This window comes from Nannospalax galili, unplaced genomic scaffold, assembly GCF_000622305.1.
Source record: "Nannospalax galili isolate Female #2095 unplaced genomic scaffold, S.galili_v1.0 scaffold54, whole genome shotgun sequence".
Taxonomy (NCBI): domain Eukaryota; kingdom Metazoa; phylum Chordata; class Mammalia; order Rodentia; family Spalacidae; genus Nannospalax; species Nannospalax galili.
The window spans coordinates 2793422-2817271 of NW_008341028.1; the positions used below are offsets into that span (position 1 = coordinate 2793422).

General features: G+C 40.9%; 1 protein-coding gene across 1 annotated transcript in view; it reads right to left on the bottom strand.

Annotated features, from left to right (window-relative positions):
- Gli3 (GLI family zinc finger 3) overlaps nucleotides 1-23850 on the bottom strand; it is a 281899-nt gene that overhangs the window by 249958 nt on the left and 8091 nt on the right. The window contains exon 2 of the mRNA XM_029564979.1: nucleotides 17369-17533. Coding sequence (XP_029420839.1) covers nucleotides 17369-17492 — 124 coding nt within the window. The 5' untranslated portion in view covers nucleotides 17493-17533. The remainder of the gene's footprint in view (nucleotides 1-17368; nucleotides 17534-23850) is intronic.

Genomic DNA, 23850 nt, shown 5'->3' on the forward strand with positions numbered 1-23850 from the left:
AGTCACTTCACAAAAAGAATATGCAAATGGACAATAAATGTTTTAAAAGGTGACTGACACCTTTACTCATCAGGAACAAATGAAAACCACAACTGCATGCCACTGTGCAGACAACAGAAGGCCTAACATAAAAAACATGAACAATAAATAAAGTTGGCAAGACCAGGCAGCAGGTCCACAGACCCACTGCAGGAAGCTGTTAGGAAGCATCTATAAAGCTAAATACACAGGCACTTGAAGACACAGCAATTCCATTCTTCAGTCCACACCAAAAAAATACGAACTCCTATCTACCAAAAGACAGGCACCTGAGACTCAATGTCCTAACAGCCAAACACTGGAAACCCTCCAAATGCCCGCACGCCCAGATGGATCAATAGTAAGTGCCTCCTTGCTCTTGATCTGGATACCTTTCTATGGTATGTTCACCTTAGGAAAACCCACCAAGTGGCTCTCTTTCACTGTGTTCACTTTCATGGTGCACACTTTTTTAATATTGTACTCCAATTAAATTTGTAAAGAACAGAGGTTTTCACCAATCACATCTTTTTAAATGTTATTTCATTGGCATTCATATCTCTGAAAATGCTCATTCATACAAACAGCTGAATGGAAATGTAATCTGATACATTTCATGAAGCTAACTAGGCAAAATGTACTCAAAGCACAGAAATTGGTTGAGAATGGTTTTCATCCCATCATTATTCATTAAGGGGAAAAAGAAAACAAAACATATCCAATGATAGGGGAATCACATAGGCTTTATACAAATTGAAGAGTAGTCCATGAGAGGGAAATTGTTCCTGCATATGGTTACCTGAAGGCAGGTTAGAAAAAGAACAAAAAAAAGCTATAGATAATCCAAAATCGTAACAAAGAATCCATCCAAGTGGTGAGATTCCAGGCCACGTTCATGATTTTCTTTATGCATTTTAAAATTTCCCAATGAGCAAGAATTCCTTTGATAAAAATGAAACAAGTTTATGTTAAAAGAAAGCAGGGAACAACGTGACCAACAGATCTCAACGGCAAACAGCACCTGGTCACAGGGCTGAGGTTAAGTGGTTCACTGTCTTTTTCAGATTCCTGTAGGTTCCGTTTTTCATAAAAAGTCTATACATTACTGTAACAAGTACTACATAATGACCAACAACAGCTTCCTCAGACGGTATACCCAGATACCCCAGTGAGGAGCAATACTTGAGGTCTCTGCTACCTGAACACTGCTGTCTCATGTCCAGTCAGGAGCTGCCCAGTCTCGCCTAGGAATTCCACGTTCAAGGGATAAATAAATACAAGGGTCACTTCAGAGACTCAGTGTTCAGGGCCTGATAATCAAAGTCTACTGTACTCTTGGTTTTGTCACTTTTTTCACTCTGAAAAGTTTAAAGTAAGTAAAAGTAGTATCACAAAAATATGCAAAAGCTTTGAGTGAAACCATAACGAACTCCAACTAAAACCAGGTGCCAAGCACAAGTGCTCTATGAGGGTGTTCGAGAGGTTTAGAAGAGGGCCATGGTCTGGGAGGCACGAAAAGCAAACACCAGGGGGATGAGTGTGGGATGCCAGGCAGTAAGGGATGGGATAAGGGTAAAAGGAAAGAGCTCCTAAGCAGCAACACTATTGTACAACTACAGCACTGCAGCCCAAACTGGGGATGATTACTCGGATTTGTATATACAAAAGACATAGATAGACTATCTTTCAAAACACCCAGAATTGTTTTAATTCAACAGTGTGATTTCCTGCTTTGTTCTACACAAAATCTCCCAGTTTCCAACCCATGATGGGATTTGTACAGCTTAATTTAAAGAGAATCCTAAAATTCCTTTTAAAATGAGATTTTATTAATGGATTCCTCTCAAGCAGATCTTATTTACCTAACACCTTTCCTGCTATTTTATATTCTTCTAAATTCCTGTAGAATTCCTGTGAATGTCACTACAAAACAAAAGGTTGGAGGGGAAGAGTTCTATGTATCTATGTGGCTGATGTCCCTCATTTTCAAAGATCAAGTTATGTCCAAATAGAATCTCTTGAATTCTCAATGTGCATCCCCTCCAACACCACTGGGTTAAAGCCATGTTAATACGGCACAGGAGAAAGACCCAACTTAACTTCATGTTCCCTCATAGTTGGGAGCTCTTTTCTTGGAAGTGACCACTCCATCAAAGAACATTTCTACATACATTTCTACTCATTCAACCAACATTTTCCTAAAGCCAAAATCTACCTGTATCCCAGTGCCTTTAGTAAATAAGTGTCATAAAGCTAAAGTCCCAGGAAAATTAAAGTAGGGGATTCCAAAGCATTCTCCCAATCCCTAAAGCCTGCCCATAAACTTTCAGGATTGCAAAAGAAGCCCCCAATCTGTAAAAATGGCTCACTTCTCTGAGACACCACATTTGTCTTGAGGTTGTTGCCACCCAGGTCAGTCGTATTTGTTCTTGACTATGTGGAAACTAGAGTTGAGCTTTCTAGAGCTCACTAACATGGCCTTCATGAGAGAATTTCTGTAAACGGTTAGCTATTCTCTTCAGTTCTATAAGCACATATAATCTCTCACTTCTATTCAAAAATGAAAATTCTCCAAATTAACATGAAATAAAAACTATACTAGCCCTTAATTATATGTGCAATTGGTATTTGTATCACTAATAAACCGAACACCATAAAGTTTCCATATTTAATAACTACTGACTTTCCTCTGTCCCCAGTCCAGTTTGAACACTACTTGTCTAATCCAGAACATTAACTAAGTGGCATCACATAGCCTGGCTCCAGCTGATAGATTCACTTTTTCATTAAGGAAGATTTAAAGAAGTAGGGAAGCAGACTATTTTCAACAATTCATTCCCAACCCTGAACTTATATTTTAAATAAAAGAACAACATATTTTTAAATAAAATTCTGGAGCATTTTTCAGAAAGAAAAAGAGAGAGAGAGAGAGAGAGAGAGAGAGAGAGAGAGAGAGAGAGGCTTTAAGGAAAGAAAGAAAGAAAGAAAGAAAGAAAGAAAGAAAGAAAGAAAAGAAAAGAAAAGAAAGTTTAAAAATCTTAAAATGGGGTTGGAGAGATGGCTTAGTGGTTAAGAGCACTGGATGCTCTTGCTGAGGACCTGGATTCAGCTCCCAGCAGCCACATGGTGGCTAACAACTGTCTATAACACCAGTTCCAGGGGATCCGACACCCTCCTCTAACCTCTGCAGGGATTGCATGACACAGGTACACTTACATGCAGGCAGTACACATAAATTTTTAAAAAATAATTTTAAAAAAAATTTTAAAGTTATCTTCAAATACCTTCACACCCCTCTGTTTCCTTAGAATCTGCTGTAGAGAACTGGGGTATAGATACTTTGCAGATACGTCAAAATGAAGGCCTAGCAACAGGTTCATGGAAGACCATGCATGCTCTTCCCCTTCAGGCTCACAAAAAAGAAAACAAACAGGTTGGAGAGCCGGCTCAGTCATTAAGAACACTTGCTGCTCTTCCAGACAACCTGAGTTCAGTTCCCAGCACCCACATCAGATTCACAACCACCTGAAACTCCAAATCTGAGGAATCTGATGCCCTCTTCAGACTCCAGACACCTGTACTCACATGTACATATTCACACATATAAAGATAATTTTAAAATAATAAAAAAATAAATCTTGCCAGGCATGGTGGCGCACGCCTTTAATCCCAGCACTCAGGAGGCAGAGGCAGGTGGACCTCTGTGAGTTCAAGGCCAGCCTATTCTCCATAGCAAATCCAGGCCAGCTGCAGCTACAGGGAGACCCTGTCTCAAAAAGACCAAAAAATAAAATAAATAAATAAATAAATAAATCTTAAAACAAACATAAAAAACAAGAGAGTCTCATACTAAACCAACACTAGTCACAAGTACATGCAAAAGACGTTTTTAGACATATTTCTGCTCTAACACTGCACACTTCCATATCTTTATTATGCAGCCTTTTTAATCTTTGGATTTCTTCAATATTCAACCAATACACGTACTGATAGGTGTATGAATACAGACAGGACAGAGAAAGAGAAATGATATGATAAATAGGTAAGTAGACAAACAATTATACACATTTATTTAAAAATTTAATTCCTCCCACCCGCTTCATGAGTCAAACTAATGGACATTTTGATTTTTGTGTAAAAGAGATCAAAGAAAGTACTTTGAAAAAGTTTCCCATTACGATGGTAGCTATTTTTTTCAAACCTGATTCCTTTTAATTGTGGAAAAGAGCCCAAGGCTTTGTCAAGGGGCACATGTTTTCTATAAATCAAAACATAAATAAATGTAAGATTATTTCACTGGCCATACATATGACTTTTGCTAAGTAACTCTATAAAACAGCTAGCTTCCACAGGAACTGCTGTCAAGATTCATAGGAAAGGAACTTTGCTGCTTCTCTGAAACTTGCCAGGATTTGAAAACAAGTCTGGTCTGGAAATATTAGGTTTTTCTTCTTCTTTGAAGACAGATTTGACTTAAACTTAAGAGGAAATGGACACTCTGTGTCTCCTAGTTCCTGAAGACTTGGAAGAAAAATCTTCAATTGAAGATCAGAGTCCTATTTTACCAGGAATTATCTACATTGTTGTAGTTGTTTCAACTATGCCCCTCGTCGATTCTTGGCTATTCTGGAATTTCTCTTCTGATTTGTAGGCAAGGGTGTCAGATCAAGGGTCTTTTTGCTGCTAATAGAAAAAAAGATATTCCACAAAAGAGGAGTCTCCAATGCCATTAAATCTTCATATTCAACTGCCACCCACTCTTCCTCCTGGAAGGTTCATGCATCCTCTCCTGAGTATCAGCCTAGACTGTAAATAAACACTCTTCTATCCTCCTCAGAGTAGCCCTCAATGAAGCCTTCTGGGAAAAGAATTCTCTATAAGCAATCATGTACTAAGAGTCCTTGACAACCTAAAGCAAATCATGGAAGATAGCAGTAACCTCAATAAAAATGAACATTCAACATTTCCATTCAACTTTTCTTTCTTAGATCTCAATGCCATCCGAAATAGAACTTTTTCCTATGGTTTTTCGATCAGTCTCTATTGTAGATGGATCCAAGCTACTGGCTGCAATACAGTTGTAAACTGCTCCACATGACCTCTCACTCTTCTTCTCTCTCTCTCTCTCTTTTTTTTTTTTTTTCCAGTATTCCCTTTACAAGCTACATTATCCTCCACTGTATGATCTGTCTCCTCTTGGCATGAAATGCATCTGCTTTTATTTTTAAAGACATATTCACACACAGAAAGGATTTAGCCTCTCAAAAGGCAAGGGGAAATTTTTACGCAATTTCATAAAAATAACTCACATGATTTTTTAAACTCTGCACATGAACCACTTAAATTTCAAAATTAATAAAACTTAAATATACATGTTCATTATTTAACATGTAAGCATCTGTATATACCTGAACTGCTTTAGAAACAAGGAAAATGTCTTCACTCCCAAGTGCTTGTTACAATTTATATGAAGAATTCCAAATTCTTTAATCCTATTCATATACAAAGTAATTTCTTAACAGTGCATTTTAGAGGAAAAGTTGCTTATAAAATGTGACCATAGTTTCTATAAGCTTAAAGATAGTGGCAGGGCTGAAGATGTAGTTCAGAGGTACACTTCAGCAATTTTGCTGGTTAATAAGCACTAGGAAGTCTAATGGTAGACACTAATGAATTTGAAATTATAAGGAAAAACTGAATTCTCCGAACTTCTGTTCCTAATCAATCACTGGAGATCAGTGACGTCACTGGCGCCTTTGATCACAGATCCTCTTTCAAGCAGGGATGGGGCTGCATTGATCCTTGCAGGCAGAGAATGGAGAACTGCCTAGGAGTTCAAGCCACTGTGAAACCAGAGAAGCCATCAGCGTCCCTTCCCCTTCAAGACAGACAGAGAGTACATTCCAGGGCTGCCCAACCCCAAACAATGGAGCCCCCTCATTAAATCCAAACCTAATTCCTCTCTGAGTAAGATTCCTAGAGAGCTTTCAGAGAGGAAGAGGGTGATAAGCTACTTTTCTTTCAAGGAGCCTAGGTTATGGGCCTTCAGGCCTAGCCTGATCCAATATGCTTACCTAGGACTAGCCAAGCACGCCCCTCACCCACCCCCAGGGAGGGTGTCTGTGGAAATATGTTCTCCCATTTTCCCCATCTCAAAGCCTTTATACAGCATAGAACCTCCATTTGAGCTTCTGGATTTTACTTCAGGAAAACAGTTATACTTTAAAAATAAATTTTGCTGTATTTTTAACTTTTTATTTAATGAAACTGTTAGTAATTCTACATGTGTCAAAAAGAAAGCCCTTGGATATAATGTTGAGTAATACAAATTTCAAAATACTTGAGCTGCACTCACTCAGAATGCCCCCATCCAAAACAATCCCTTTGGAAATGAAAAGTTTTAATTGATCCTTCTTCTGTCACTCCCACTGTTGTTTGTTCCTCACCCCTCCTTGTTTGTAATTCAGGCTAATTGAGCTTCAGGAACGCTGGTGGAATGTAGTTTATTAGCTCCTTCATCAGGTGATCAATGATTTCATTAATAAGACAGATAACAAAACTGTCATATCATCGACACTGTTATGAAAGATGATCCTAGCTTCCTGCTCCATTTTCCAAGGTCTAGGGTTCTCTCTGGCAGCTCTGAGTCCATTCAATATTTTCCACCGACAGAGAAAAGTGAAAATCCATTTTGAAACCAATTTCAATTAGGATCCAGAAGCTGTTATCACAGATGTCGCAGAATGGGCCCGTAAGTGGAAATGTCGCCTATCCATTCTGAAATGAAACCTTATCAGGGGCTACAAAGATGGCTGGGGACAGCCTATCTGTAAATTACTTTTCGTCCTGTGTTAACTCAACCTTAGTTCTGTCATATGGAATTCTTTCCATCCGCTAGTAATAATCTAATGACTAACTAGACACAGCACCCCAACGACTTTCAGCCAGGCAGTGCTGTCCTCTTAAAACATGGGTACAAATGCACACGCACTCAGGCCTGCAGGCCTGCAAAGGAATAGGCATGCTTTCAGTGGTAGAACTCAAAGTTTATTATGGGAAATAAAAGCAGCCCATCTCCACCCACTGCATTCCTAGTGATTTTTCAATTGCAAACTCCAAGGCCCCGTTATTTCATTAATGCAGCACCCAAGTCAGGAGGCTTTTCTCTCACATCGCTCAGTCTCCTTTTAGCAAATTATCCCATGACGGCGGATTTATTCAGTCAAAGACCTCGGACTTTGAGAGGCAACAAAAGAATCAAGAGACTTTCTGGTCCACCTGCCTGGCGAATGATGAGGCAGGGAAAAGTCTCCCCCAGAGAAACCAATCAAACCATTGTGTGGCACAGTCAGACCTTTTCAGCTGTCAAGCCGGAGAGCAGAGAGAGAGATGAAAGAACGGGGATGGAGCTACCATTTACAGAACCATGTGGGAATGGTCTCCGAAGATTTCATAATTGGGATGGAACTCAACTTTCTACGGCTGAAGGGGAGAAAAGAAGAAAGGAAGAGAACAAGAAGAGGAAAGAGTCAACGGAAGGGCGGGGGAGTACGAGAGGGAAAAACAGCAGTTCTAGGAATGACTTTTATATAAAAATTCCCCTACCTGAAGTGAAGTCCTATCTACACAAGCAAGGGAGGAAAGAAAGGGGTGCCCAGGAAGAAAACCAGGAAAGAAAAAGAAGCGGGTAGAAAGAAAGGAGGAGGTTGGCCTATGGGCTTAGCAAAGACTTTCAGATTTTTCCTCTAGGTTGTGGCTACATTCTATGCCCAGATTCCAATTTTCTCATGCAAAGAATTCAAAGTAACGAAACAACAAAAAGTCCTTTATTAATATGACTACCTGTAGTTTTCAACATAAAATAGAAATTTGGTTGTAAACCTGAGCCTTTAACAGCTGCACCAGCTCTCCAGCTCAACATAAAATAGAATTTCAAATTGACCTAAAATATACATTGTCTGGGTCCTCAAAAGAGACTCAAGTTGATAGGCACTAGAATGTATATTTCTGAGAAGCTTGCAATAACTTTTTAGTTCTGCTAAAAATTAGACAAATAAAGAGAAGAGAAAAGGATCATAAGTTTTGCTCACAGGACCTAAAAAACACATTTTAAAAAAAGACCTGAAGTAAACCTAAATTCCAGTAGCTGCTCCAGTTTCTGTGCTTCCTATCACTGCTAGGGACTCAGCAGGACACATTCATTATAAAGTAGAGTTTAAAGTACAAGCTTAGTTGAAACTTGGAGGGAGAGAACTGTACTGTGTCTTGTGGTCATGGCTAACTGACCTGGATTTGCCAAAACTCACAGAACTGGTCACCACAAAGAATGAACTTTACTATAGATAAACGTACAAACTACATGTAAACAAAAACAGACTTATTTGGAAACATGTCTGTGCACACTAACAGGATTTTTTTTCCCTTGCATCACCCTGCCTCCTGCAAGCTGCTAGGAAATAGGGGCCTCCCCTGTCTGGGGGAGGGGGGCTCAGACTGGTGGGAGGTGAGAGGCCACTAGTCACTTGCCAGAGGGAGTTTTCCTCCCACAATCACCCTCTAGCCCCTTGAGCTTCCACTGCTGGGTGGTTGCTTCTGGCTTTGATGGGTGTGTTTCTGAAATATGAAAGATCCACAGCACTTCTTCACAGCAATCAAATGCAACCCAGAATCTTTCCAAGAGCAAACACATGCTGCCGCTTCTTTACTCAAGTGTCCAGAACAAGGGTAGGATGGGGAGTATTATTTACTCCAGACCAATCTGAGCATCTAAAAGTTGTTCTTTTATAAGAAATCTAATAATGCTATTCTAAAAGAGGGACCTTAGTGCTTAATGAAGGACTAAGTACATCTAAGTCTAAGCATAAAATTTGATTTCACATGATAATTTCAATGAGCATTTAGGAATGAGAAGCAAATTCTAAAGCATCTGATTCGTCCGTCAATGAACTTAGGCATGGTTCCTGATCTTGGGTTCTGTCATCCACAGACCTGTTTGTTAATTTAGGACCTCATGACCATGTGTCTGGATTTAATGTAGAAAGTATTGGCTTACTTTCCAGTTCTCCAAATCAGATTAACCATTCATAGATTACTAACAAATGATACTATGCTAAAAGAATTGGGATGAAATTTATCAGTGAATTAAATCCTGCTAAATTACATCCAGAAGTCAGTCACTACCATGAACAGCTGAAATGTCTGAATAGCCACTGTGCCAGTCAGAAAAGTTCAGTTTGTAGCCCAAGATCACACAACTCCCTGGTTCTTAAGGCTAGGATTCAAATCTTGACTTACACCTCAGTAAAGTGCCATGCTGCACACACCTGTCTCGCTGCACGAGAGGTTTAGCAGGTCTGTGCAGCACAGGACTTTACAATATGATTTCTCCATTTGCTGAGGTTTTCTCAAATGCCACACTGTGGGGCAAGGTGTGGCAGGCAAGGGAGATAAATCAGCTGCTATTCTAAGAAAGTTGAATGAAAATGGAAAACATAAATGCTAAGAGAGGGAGGAAGGCTATAAATACAGAACACAGAGGATTTTTAGGGGCAGGATACTATTCTACAGGTACTGAGATGGTAGATACATGGCATGACACATCTGTCAAAACCCACAGCTATGTGATAAAGGGAACCAAATGCAAACTACAGACTTTAGTTAATGCACCATTTCTTTTTGAGACAGGGTCTCCCTGTTGCCCCAGCTGACCTGGAACTCACTATGTAGACCAAGCTGGCCTTGAACTCACAGAGATTCGCCAGCCTCTGCCTCCCAGGTGCTAGGATTAAAGGCGTGCGCCACCACACCTAGCGTAATGCACCATTTCTTTTTTTTTAATATATTATTTATTTTTATTTTATGTGTATGAGTGTAATGCCTACATGTAAGTAGGTGCACCCGTCTGTGCAATGCCCATGGACGTCAGAAGAGGGTGTCGGATTCCCCTGGAACTGGAGTTACAGATGGCTGTCAGCCACCATGTGGGTGCTGGGAATTGAACCCTGGTCCTCTACAAGAGCAGTCAGTGCTCTTAACCACTGAGCCATCTCCCCAGCCCCAATGCACCATTTCTAACAGACATCGCATAATGCAAAATATTAGTATGAGAAGAAAGGGGGAGGGATCTTCTGCTCAAGTCTTCTGTAAATCTAAAACTGCTCTAAAAACAGTGTATTGATTAAAATAATGATAAAGAAATAAAAATTTTAAAATTGTTACTGGGTAGTCTCCAAAAGGATAAAAAACAATATAGCAGGAACTGATGACACGCATTTGAGAAGAACTGACAGCAAACACATAATGCACAATGATGTCAACAAAACTCTTGGTCTAGGGAGAAGCACGTGAAGAAAGGGGCAAAAAAAAAAAAAATTCCCTTGCAGTTCATCGATGCACAACTGTAAAGTCAGGTTGGTGCCTGATTTGGAAAACATCTACATATTAAGTTAATGGCTTTGAACTTCATCCTACAGGGAGCTGGAAGTCACTGAAGATTCCAGAGCAGGGATGTAGCATATGGTTAGTTTGGCAGGATCATGTGTGAGCCATAAGGCGTTCAAAGGCAAGGTGAGTGGGCAGAAGGCCATTGGAACTGTCCAGGCATGAAGCAATGAGGGTTTAAGGGGTGTTTTGTAGTAGGACGGCCTGCAGGAACGTATGGGTGAATAATTATAGAGGGAAATCTAACAGGAGCAAGAGAGAGGGACAGGGCCAAGCATGCATAACTGCAGTAAAGGTGACAGACACACAGCCAGAAAAGGAAAGCAGGGCAGTTCAGGGATATGAATTTAGAGCCTTTAGACAGATAATTTTTTTCATTTTTGGTTTTTGTTTTTGAGACAGGATCTCCCTGTAGCCCCAGCTGGCTCGGAAATCGCTATGTAGACCAGGCTAGCCTTGACCTCACAGAGATTTGCCATTAAGCCAGGTGTGTTGGCACACGCCTCTGTCTCCTGAGCTCTAGGATTAAAGACGTACACCACCAAGAGTTTTTATATTATAAAAGTATTCATCACCAGTTGACCTGTTTACAAACATAAAAGGTCTTTAAGAAGAATAAATAAAATGTAACTAATACAGCACAAACCACCTTGCAGGTGGGTAGAATGTGCAGAAAGGCAACAGTTCACCCCAGAAAAAAGCAGGAGGAAGTGAATACTCACCTGCTTCGAGCCCTGTACACAGTCAGTGCAATGCTCTCAAGTCAATTTTCCTAAAATCATCTTCTCAAAAAAAATATCTTCCTCTGTTCTGATTTGAAGAGGCTTCTATAAAGATGGTAAATAAACTTCGTTTTTTTCCTTTGTTTTGTGGGATTATTCATACTTCTTTAAAATGAGCAAGCTTGGTCGTATTTGTGATGTATGAAATATTTTAATCTATATTTCAGACACTTGAATTCAGCAAATTCATCATTACTTTTGCCAAATATTGTTCTTTTAATTTGAAAACCTGGGCCAGCAAGATGGCTCAGCATGTAAAGGCGCTTTCCACCAAGCCTGATGGGCCAAGTTAGATCTCTGGAGCCAACGTTGTAGAAGGAGAGAACCAATTCCCACAAGTTGTCCTCTGACCTCCACACATCTGCTGTGGCACATGGGTACCACATACATATAGATAAATTAATAAAATTTAAAACTTTTAGAAAATCTACAGGTCTTTTCACAAAAACAAATCCTTTTGTTTTGGATTAGTAACATTTAACTCAACAGCATGCATTTTCCCAATAGCGATGGAGCACATTTTCAGAGTTCCTGTTACTCATATTTTATGGTAACAGTACAAGACACTCTCACACTTCATCCTGCCCAGACAGATCCTGAGAAGGAGATGACAATTACTTCTTTGCAAAGCAGATGAGGAGACCAAGACACTGAGAAGCTAGTTGCCCACACTCACAACACTAGTATTTGGCTCCTTGACGTTTCCAAACTCAACCCAAGCTTTGCAATCTAAAAGCCTGCATGTGCTCCTGGACAAAGCCCTATAATGTAAAATGCATTGCACCTGAAAAGTCCCTTCCATCCATCTATCTTGTGCCAGGAATGAGATGTGGCAAAGGGGAAAAAGTTGATCATTTAAAACTAAAAGAAACTTAAAACTCAGAAAGCTAAGGTCTATTTGGATTGAACTGCCTGCCTACTTCCAAGCAGAAGTAGGCACAGACCGTTAGCATAAAAACTTCAAAGAGTGGGGCTAGAGAGATGGCTCAGCGGTTAAGAACACCGGTTGTTCTTATAGAAGACCTGGGTTTGAACCCCAGAACCCACATGGCAGCTAACAACTGTCTGTAACTCCAGTTCCAGGGAATCCGACAGCCTCTTCTGTCCTCCACGGGCACTGCATGACACAGGTGCACTTACCTACATGCAGGCAAAACACACATACACGTAAAATAAAAATAATAAAATATTTTTTTAAATGTCAAAGAGACAGAAGTTTTTGGTGGTGAACAAGAATGAATTTCAAGCTCTCAACAGAACTCTAAAAAGTCATCTCAGTCCGAGTCACCATACCAAAGGATAGCACATACATTAACAGCTATGTAATAGCCAGGCAACACTTTTAATTCCAGCATTCAAGAGACAGAAGCAGGTTGATCTCTGTAAGATCAAGGCCAGCCTGGTCTGCAGAGTGAGTTCCAAGTCTGCTGCAGCTACAAGGAGACCCCTTCTCAAAAAACAAGCAAAACAGGTTGAAAGCACATCTCACTTCTAGACCCTGAAGAAATTAAAATTATAAGAAAAAAGAATCTCCCTAGGTACAACCAGACTACAACACTTTTCCTTTACAAACCTCAAAGAATTTTGAAGTAAAAAAGAAAAAAGCAAATCAAAAAAGAACAGGGAATTTCCTGTCAATGAATTGTCAATTTTGGTGTCCCAGCTTAGCACCATTAGGATAACTTCTTCTTCCTATCACCTTATAGAATGGAATGTCTCAGTAATTATTAGATCCTCAAAACCACAGCCTGTATCATTTACCATAAGTTTGGGTTTTTTTGTTTTTAGACAAGGGTCTCACTATGTAGCCCTGGCTGGCCTGGAATTTACTATGTAGATCAGGCTGGCCTTCAATTCACAGAGATCCACCTGTCTCTGTCTCCCAAGTGCTGGGACCAAAAGCTTACACTACCACGCCTAGCAGTCTCATTCTTTTTTAAAGCAGAGTAGTAGCAAGCTAATAAAAACCATCAAATGACTACTTTAACAAAGAAATCATGGACCAAAACTGAGACAAACACCTTGAATTAAATATTCAACATTTGCAACTCACAGAGAGAAGTTTTATAGTAGACACAAGAAATCATATATAAACTCTTTAGAAAGCACAACATGTAGCTTCGGAAGTAATGAATCATACCAAAACACAGAGCATTATGGCTTTTACCCACAGCTTGGCATATTAACAGACGGACATTTTAAGTCAAAGTGATACCTAATATCTAAATGTACACATTATATGTGAAAGCCATCATGTAGATGTCAAAATGATCATTTAAATCACAACTGCACTTACAAAACATTCAGAAAACTAAATGCTATCTCTCCTGTGTTATTTCCATTTCATAAATAACACTAAAGCTTAAAGCTGAATTGCGCAGACATGAAACTATGTGCACAATGTGGTTCTCGTGTGAAGCCTACTAGAGGCTTTGCAAGCACATATGGATCCTGAAATGTTACAGAAATCGAATTTAGTTTGAATTTTTTTCTTATACAAGATCTAGACCAATTTTTCACTCTTGTTATTTCAAATTTCAATCTCACACAGCAAATGTTGATGTACAGTGTTGTTCAAGTTTTTTGAGCCATACATTTTGGCTATGTGTCTGCCTGTGTTTAAACAGCAGATACTCAACCAAGACAGCAAGAAAATAGACCTGTAAGGACACGCAGTGGAATGTGCGTGGTTTGGCTGGAAGGCTCACAATCAAGAACAAATTATACCACATAATACCTGGAAAAAGTTAATTAAGTCAACTTCACCAATAACTTCACCAATAACAAAACTTTTTTGTTTATTGAATTTTAATCATGAAATGGTAGGTGGAATGAAAATACATGTATTACACTCATTTTGTTCTTGATACTGAACTGATGTTTTAATTGTCTGATTAGAAACTGAATGTCAGAGCAAAACTGAATGTCAGCACACTGCACATAAAGCAGGAGCCCCTGGCAACAGGCTCTAATGTCTGTGAATAACTTCAACATAGGTATCCATGCACTTCTAAAAAGTTTGTAAAGAGACAGCTATAAGGATACACAAGGCAGATGAGTAGACAGACAAAAGCCACAACAATGGTCACCACAGGTCAGCATACAGAGTGTACCAACCTTTGCAAGCCTGCATTTCAAAAGCCCAAGCAGGGCACAGGACCAAAGCCTCATACACTGATCTTCATGATACCGGGGCAGAGCATAAAGGAAAGCGCCCAGGTAGGGAGCACACGGTACAAAGAGACAGCAATTCTAGACCTCCACACCCCTTATCACCATTCTGATACTGTAAAGAGAATCTAACCTAGTTGGATGAAAACTGTAGAACTCTGTGAAAAAAGATTATTACACTTACTGGCTCTCACATAAACTTTTTTTAAAGTTCATTTTCTTGTTTTGATTTAGACATGGTGTCCCTACATTGTCCAAGCAGACCTCAAACTCACAACACAACTTTCCTGCCTCAGCCTCCCAAGTGCCAGGATCAGACATGAGCCACCATACCTGACTTCCTTTCCTTTCTTTTACTTTTTGTTGTCTTTAAATGTCTCTGCTTATTTTCTTAGAATCCCCTTGCCACATCCTTAAAATGACATTTCCATTTTTCTTTTGTTTGGTTGGTGCTTTCTACTCCCCAAAATGAGAATCAGTGAATTCCTTAGAAGAACAGGAAAATGAAAAGCTCCCAGCGTCCTGGGGCAGTTCTCATTCAAACGTGCTCTTAAATGACTAATGAGCATTTGCTCTCCAACAGGACAAGAGTTCTACATGTTTAGGTGGGCTGTGGGCTTCAAGGGCACAGTGATCAGGGTAGGACGGGAAGGGTATGGCTTAGAAAACAGATCTGTGAGCCAGGCGAGGTGGTGCACTTGTAGTCCCAGCACTTGGGAGGCAGAGGCAGGAGGATCTCTGTGAGTTCAAGGCCAGCCTGGTCTACATAGTGAGTTCCAGGCCAGCTGGGGCTACAGGGAAACCCTGTCTCAAAAAGACCAAAAAATAAAAATAAATTTTTTTAAAAAAATTAAAAATTAAAAAAAAAAAAAAACAATAAGATCTGTGATTATGCTAAGGCCTGGCTTTCGTAATCCAGACAGCCCCTTCTCTGGCTAGCGCTTGCTCCGAGCCTTCAGGCCACCATGGGGCTGTTCAGCACAAAGTTAGTACTATCCCCAGCTTCCCTAAACAAGGTTATCAGGGGAAACTCTAGTCAAAGAGTGATTCAAGACAAGCAGTGCTGCAGTGGGGAACCTCCGAGCATGGGCATGGTAGAACATGAATGGTAGAGGCAACAACATCTGCCCAAGAAGTGAACACTGAAGAGACTCTGCTGGGCGCTCACGGCCAGGGCGGCAGCTTCTAGTGCAATGGCATCCTCTACCAACCCGCACTGGTTCTGTCCTGTTCTCACGATTACCCGCACCTCGACACACCCACCCACTTGCACTGCTGCACTCACATCCTCACTCACTTACATACCATAAAGATAACCAAAAAAAGAGTTTCACAAAGCTTAATAGATAGAAATGCTTATTCTTAGCAAATTAGAACTAAAATCACCAAGTAGCCAGCACTCTGTGTGGTTCTACTTGTAAAATAATAAACTGGCCTAAGAACCAAGAGAACAAGTAGAAATGTTTTCTGTAACACTGGGAAAATAAGGCAAACACTCTGGCTGTATTAACAAGGCTTGAGTCCTGAGTTCAAATACCACAAATAAATGGAACACCAGAGACATATTTTTACACACATGTATGTATGAATTCATTATTTTAACTCAGACATAAACATTTCTCCCTAGGGATCAGTGCAAACCCACACTCACTGCTGGCAAGACTGACAGCTTTCTGCCCCTGGCATTGCCCACAGCTATGCCAAGCCCCTGGTGAAGAACTGCAGGCCAGACACTAAGCTGGATATACATGGATGGCCACAGAGCAGTAGCCAGATGCCTCAGGAACATTTGCCCTCAAAGGCAAAGGTTCTGGGCTGCAGTTAGCTTCCAAAGCAAGCTCACACTCCAATTGTGCATTTAAAACAATAGTAAATCAACCTAGTAAAATCTTTCTGGGAATAAATAAACTGAAAAAATCACAGGGAGGGAAATTGCACATTGGCTCAAGCAAATCAGTGAGCCCAGATATGCAGAATGCAGAAACCCGAAGCTCCCACCAGCTTGTTCTTCCTAAGGGCACAGGGAAAAGTGGAGTACTACAGTGGAGTGTGATTGCAGAGGCCAGGCATGGCTGTGAGGTCTACATAAAGCAAAGGTGTTATGACCTACCATGTGGGAAAGCCTGGAAAAAAAAGGGAACATCTCCAGGAACCTTCAGTCTGCTCTTCCCACATGCGGACTCTGGAATTTATTTTCAGTATTTCATGCTTGAACTGAAATGCTTCTCAAAACTTTGCTTAAAATGTAAAAATAAGCAGTGACTGTGCTAGCTCTGAAAACAATTAAGGAAGTGACATTTACACAAACCAACAACAAAGCCCATCTCAGGTATTAATGGAACTTAAGGCTCAACTGGTGAATTTGAAAATCCTTTCCAGAAATTAACTTTAAATGTGGGGGGGGGGCAGGGACAGAGGTCCTTCTGTAAATTTTGACGTTTGTGTTATTCTGACTAGTACAGACTTTACACGTGAAATGCAAAGCATTTTGAACTCCTGCCAGACTAATCAAGATGACTTCCAAAATGCCAAAACAGGAACTTCCTATAATAAATAACACCACATTTACATCTCAAATTAGAAACTTGAAGAAAACCTGCAGGTTGAGTGCCAAAATATCCTTCTGTAAATTTTGACGTTTGCGTTATTCTGACTAGTACAGACTTTACATGTGAAATGCAAAGCATTTTGAACTCCTGCCAGACTAATCAAGATGACTTCCAAAATGCCAAAACAGGAACTTCCTATAATAAATAACACCACATTTACATCTCAAATTAGAAACTTGAAGAAAACCTGCAGGTTGAGTGCCAAAATAGAGATTAATGAAGCCTGCGCATGCCACGCCCCACCCTCTGCCTCATGTGCTCTTAAGCCTCTCACAGATCAGCAGCACTCAGTTCAGGAGGAATTCCGGGAACCCAGCAGTCACTGCTGCACGCCCTGTGGCTACTCACCATTGGAAGTGGTGCTGGAGGCCACCGCTTTCTCACTGACGTCTGCTCGAGTGGAACATTTCACGATAGAATTCTCGGCTTTCTTCTTCTCAGTGCTTGTGGAGCTGTGGGACTGGGCCTCCATAATGTCTTCTCATTACTTCAGCTTGCTTCTAGAAGGAATGCCTAGAAAACACCACAGTACCATCAATTTCTCAAAATGGCAGAAAAAGCATTTACTCAAAAGCCCTCTGCACCTGGCACCTGAGAAGAGCCTAAAAAATTCAAAATCCAAAGGACAATTCTCCCAAAGTTTTCTGCAAAATTACCTCAAAGTTGTATTAATAAGCCAGTCAGGCACGTGCCACCCAAGCAAGCATGTAAAAGGAGAGCGTTACAAAACTACCCACAAGTTCCCTCGGAACTTCCCCCAGGTCCTCCTGAGTATGTTCTCAAAGGGTCTAAACACCTCAGTTTTCAACTGTCGACAATATAAAACTCAAGTGTCACATCATTCTTAAGCCATGACTATATATTTCTCTTCCAGGGGCCAACTTTAAAGGAAGGGACATTCAGACAACTTCCAAAGCAGGAGCACATTTGTAATTATGCATTAGATGTCTTAAAGAGCATCTGGCAGGCCTACTCAGAGCTCTGCATCTGAGGACTTAAGTTCAAGCCAAGCAGCCTGTGATTTCTACTTCTTTTGCTAAGACATCTGAATCGCAATATGCTTCTTAATCCAGAACATTCAGGTAAGTAAACTGCTCTTTAAGCCGTCTTAAAAGGAAACATATTAATTCATTTCGGTTATAGTTCCCAAGCAAAAGTGGCTGAGATAACATGGTCCCTACTCTACAACGAAAAGCCAAAAGATCAGGTAGCGAAGGCTGGACCACTCAGGAACCATGAAAATTCAACTGCTGGCAAGTTCAGTTTGTATGTCTCACACTGGCTTCATTCCCATGACAAGAGCCCCCAGCTCATCATTCATCAATTTTCACTCTATTTAGACCTTTTTAAAAAATTTTGCTACCATGTTCCACACCTACAAAGACTACAAGAGAAGATGAAAAGCCTCCTCATGCATGTTTTCTTCAGGCTCTCTAGATTGCAACACCCACAGCAGGCATATCATCTGTCTAGTCATCTGCTTATTTTTCTACATGGACCAGACGCCACAATGTTCAACCAAAACAGTGATTATGGAAATAAAATAAGCAACTCTTTAACTGGCTAAAGTTAAAATGCCAGAGGAAATATGTTTAGTCACCTTTACTTCAGTTCTATAAGGGAACTGTAAATTTTTTTTTTTTTTTTTTTTGTCTTTTTGAGACAGGGTCTCTCTGTAGCCCCAACTGAACTTGAACTTGCTTTGCTGTAGACCAGGCTGGCCTTGAACTCACAAAGACCCACCTGCCTCTGCCTCTGGAGTGCTGGGATTAAAGGCATGCACCACCACGCCTGGCTGGGGACTGTAAATTCTTTAATGCACACTACATTCCCCTTGGCCTGGGTGCAATTCAAGCAAAGGATGGCTTCAGAACCAAATGCCACATTGTACTGAGCATTGGCCCTTCTACTAACTTCCATCTTTCCTAAGAACATTTACTGTCATTCACTCTAAATCATACAAATGTTTTGTAGAATAAAAGGAAAGACGCACTTGTAAAGACCCACTCCAAATTCAGAAGTATTTTCAGAAAGTACAAGAAAGAGCAAACCAGCAAAGAAGCTGCAGGTTTCTCGGCGTGCAGCTCTGGGCAACGTGTTGCTCAGCCTCAGTTAATAGAAGTAGTACCTAGCCACTTTTCTTTGGGAAGAGAACCATATAGTGAAAACTAGTCTCAAAAACCAAAGCATACATTTAATTTCCAAAGGATCATAGACCTGCCAATGCTTTCCTATGAATCTGGATAAAAACCTCTAAAGAAAAATTTTCCATATTTGCTTCTACCTCAAAAAATTTCAAAATAGGGGGCCAGGGTGATGGCCCCATTGGTAAAGGCACTTGCCACCAAGCCTGATGACCTGAGTTGGATCCCTGAGACCCTCAGAATGGAAGGAGGGAACCAACTCACAAGTTAGCCTCTGACCTCTACATGTGCACTCACACACACACACACACAAGCAAGCAAGAGAAATGCAAAACAAATCTCAGAATACTTCTTTTTAAAATTATTTCTCCCAAACTGAGTTTCTTGACATGGGGGGGGGTCTTGCTATAATAGCCCAGGCTGGCCTCAAACCCCCACTTCTCCTGCCTCAACCTCCCCATTGCTGGGATTACAAACTTGTAACCTTCACACCCAGCTTTAAATATCATCTTTAAAGTATGCTATGATATCAACTCAACCCAATTCACACCTCTCTGTACCAGTTTCTCTGAGCAATACATGAACCATTAATACCCACATGCTACATTCTTGCTAAGATTGCTGATCCTTGGGTCCAATATCTGGTGAGATAAATTCCTCTTGAAGAATAACAACGGGGAACTTGTGGGATTTTTAAAAATAATTTTTAAATTTATTTTTGTTTTATGTGTATGAGTGTATTGCCAGCATGTAAGTGCACCAGGGTTGTACAAGGCTCGTGGAAGCCAGCAAAGGTGTTAGATGCCCTGGAACTGCAGTTACCAACTGTTGTTAGCTGCCCTGTAGATGCTGGGAACTGAACCTAGGTCCTCTGCAAGAGCAGCTAGTGCTCTTACTGAGCCATTTCTCCTGCCCCAAGCCTCTGTTTTATTTAAGCGGCCCTGAGTGTCAAGCTCAGAACTGCTCCACACACTTATTTTTGGTCACTGCTATGTACCCAGGCAAAAGGATCTCAGCAAAGTCTTTCCTAACCGTGCAATGAATGGTATGTATCCCAGAACACTGACTTCACAGCCTATACAAACCTAAATCAGCTCCAACTGTAATGATAATGAACTCTGTCTAGAAAAGTCTTTGCTGAACATCCATCTCCCCCCTCTAGACTAAAAGTCTCCTGTGGAGAAAGTGTCTATCTGCCCAGCAACTGTTAAATATAAAAATGTTTATTGAGTGAAGAAATTGTCACATCCATTTGTGACCTGCTTGAATTTTAAACACCCTTGGGCTCTTCTAACTTAAATGTTCCACTGAAAACTGGTAAATCATATAAATACTTAAAATTTTGCCAGGAATCTTGATCAAAGTACCCCACTCTTTAGCCATTTCAAATACCATTATTGTCTCCTCCAAAATATATCAAGTTTTGTTAGTTGGCTTTGGGTAGTCTACCAAGCTAAAACCATAGAAGGGAGGAACCATGCAAAAGAACCAGAACTGCCCACCATGAGATGAAGCTAATTAACACAAGGAGACAATTTCCCAAGTTCCTTGGTAAACTTGGTTTTTGTGGAGTTGTTAGAGTTTCCCCCTAGGCAGAGAACTTCACTTTAACAAAGCACTACAACCCTCCCCAAACTCATCACAGTAGAGAAGGGCTCCTATGCAAAGAGGAAAAGCTCCAGGCACTGCCTGAAATCAACTAATTAGTGGTCTTAGAGAATACTAATTCCTACTCATTTGAAATAGGTTTTTAAAAAACTAGGCCCTTGGTCACTTAAAGAGTCTACCCCCTTCTATTTTGACAACTTATTTTTGGATCTCATTAGTGAGTAACTAATTATTTAAGTGTCATTGATGCTTGGTGCAGAACTATAAAATGGCAGCTTGCCAAGGCAGACATCTGCTTCCTGTATATCCCTATAAATTATATCAGTTTATTTTACTGATAAAAACACAATTTTAATGACAGGCATAGTGGCACACGCCTTTAATTGCAGCACTTGGGAAGCAGAGGCAGGAGGATCTCTGTTCAAGAGTTCAGCCTGTTCTACATAGCAGTTCTAGGCCAGCTGGAGATGCAGAGAGACCTTGTCTTTAACAAAACAAAATAAAACAAACAAAACAAAACAAAACAAAAACCCACATTATCCCTATTCCTTATAAAGAGAAAGCTTTAACACTGTGGAGCCCCACACACTCCATCTAACTGTTGAAGACAGCCCATCAGCAGCAAAGTGTGACTACTCCACCTTCAAGATTGGCTTTCATAGACTGTAAGGGATTTGGAAACACAGACCTGAGCTGATTCCTGAGGGATGCTAAAGGATGATGGGCTAAGCACCATCCTGTCTGAGATGATAGCCCCATGCAATCCTCAGAGCCTGGAGTTCCTTAAACAATAGACTAGAACTCATTGAGAACCTAAGAATCAAAGTAAAATATTATTCTGCTTGACTTCAAAGACTTTTCTCTGCAGAACACATGCCACTACTTTTAGATTTGAATGAAATGAGACTTTTTCCTGGGATACAGCTTCCTTGTTAACAACTCCATCCTGTTCCCTTTCAGTCTTTCACCACGGAAACACTACATGTAGGACTAGCATGCCCCCTTGATTTTACTGCTTAAGGAGGGAAAAATGAGTGTGTTACAGATGTTTGAGTCATAGCAGAAAGGGTAGGGCAAACCAGGAAAGTCGCAACTAATCCCTGCCTCCTAAGGCCTGAAGTTTCACAAAGAAAAAACAGAGGAATAAAAGTTCCTTCCTAAAGGCAAAACAATGAAGGCTTTTCTCATTCAATTATCCCAGAATCTTTGGTAGTTTCCCTGAAACCAAAGCCCAGAGCACAATTAATCCCAGACCCTATTTGAAATCTACCCCCCCCCCAATTTACAATTTGCCTGCAGGTGGGTCTTTTCTTTCTAGTTCCCAAAGTGAACTTGCCTCAACTTCCCCCCAAACAAGGAACAGGAAACAGGAAGCTTCTTGGAGTCACTAGGTGAAGCTCGCAGCATTTGAAAGTGAAGGGGGGTGGGGTGTAACTTTTACCAAATTCGAGGGGGCCTACATTTTTACAGTACTTTCACACAAATGGCTTTGGAGTGGCCACTTTACAGATGCCACGGGGTATAAGGGCAGCCTCTCACAGAAACGTTCATCTTTACAGAAGCGAGTCCCATTTAGTATTGAAATTCTTTCTAAGCAGGCTGTGAGGCTGCGGCACCTTTAATTTGAAAGCGCTTTCTTCAGTTCCGGACCCGCTACCTCAGCTCCTCCCAAAGCAGGCCTTTCACACCTTTAACCACTCCCCACCTGCCACCTCCATCCCCACCCTCCAAGCTGACTCTTAATTCCTCACCCCGCCGTCCCTCCACATCCCTCCCCACTGATGGGGACCGATGCTAGTGCCTACACCTATCCATGCACCCCAGCTGCATCCCTGCATCCCTGCATGTCCTTTCCTTCCAGAAAGGCCTCGAGAAGACTGGACCACGAGGGGCTCGCGCCAATCCCTCTGCAGAATACACAGGCAGCCCTTATCAATTTGGGGCAGATTAGATATCGGGAATATTCGTAGGTATGTGCAAACTCTACAACTGGCCCAATAAAATGCCCAGCAGTCAGTTGGGAAGCTGTTGCATTCATACAGCTGTCTGAACGTGTGTGTTGCACTATAATAAAACGCCGAGGTACACTGGAAAAGCCTGTAGGAAATCAAATGTGTTTCACTCACAGAGCAGTCTACTTAACTATTAATCTGGTCCCCTTCCTTAGCTGCCATAAACAGATGCAGGTGCCCGTGCATGGTCAGGGCAGAAACACATGGCCTCCAGGCAGCTCCCAAATTCAACCTTAACTATCATAAAGGTTCACGTAGTAAAGAATGAATTCGAAAGAAACATCGCAATTCTGGGACCCTGCAAAGTCAGCCTCTTTCCTTCGTAGGGCTCAGCAGGCACACCTCTGGCCCACAGAGGCAAGCACCCATGATTCCTTTCCTTAAAGTTTGAACACTACAATTTTTTTTTTTTTTTTTTTTTTTTTTTTTTGGCCTTTTTGAGACAGGGTCTCCCTGTAGCCCCAGCTGCCCTGGAACTCACTATGTAGACCAGGCTGGCCTCGAACTACAAAGATTCACCTGCCTCTGCCTCCCAAGTGCTGGGATTAAAGGCCTGCGCCACCACATCCAGCCCAATTTTCATTTTTAAAGCACCAGTGCTAACTAAATTCTAAGTTTAAAATGATGTTGACCTGAAGGAAGTGACTGTAACATAGGATGCAATGAAGCTGCAGTCACAATTGACAACATCCTCTCTGAAGTGCGCTTACTGCTGGCCAACATTTATTTCCCTAATCCACTTGGTTTTATCATTAAGTTGCCTGAACTTGGCAATAACTTTAGGTTGTTTTTTGGGTTTTTTTTTTTTTAATGTATTTAAAGATTCAAAACAGCTAAGCTAAAAGCTGGACTGATGATAAGCTGATCAGTTTCTGATTAGAAGAGCTACTGGCCCTAAGAGACTGGAAAGAAAAGACCTTCCAGGGAGCAAGCTGGGCTGTGAGCAGCACCATGATTAGGCTTAAAGTGAGAAATTATTCTGTGTAGTTCAGGGAACTGCCTCTCCGGAGGAATCAGACTTTCCTCCAGAGAAATCGCATTTATTCACAACTGCCTATATACTGAC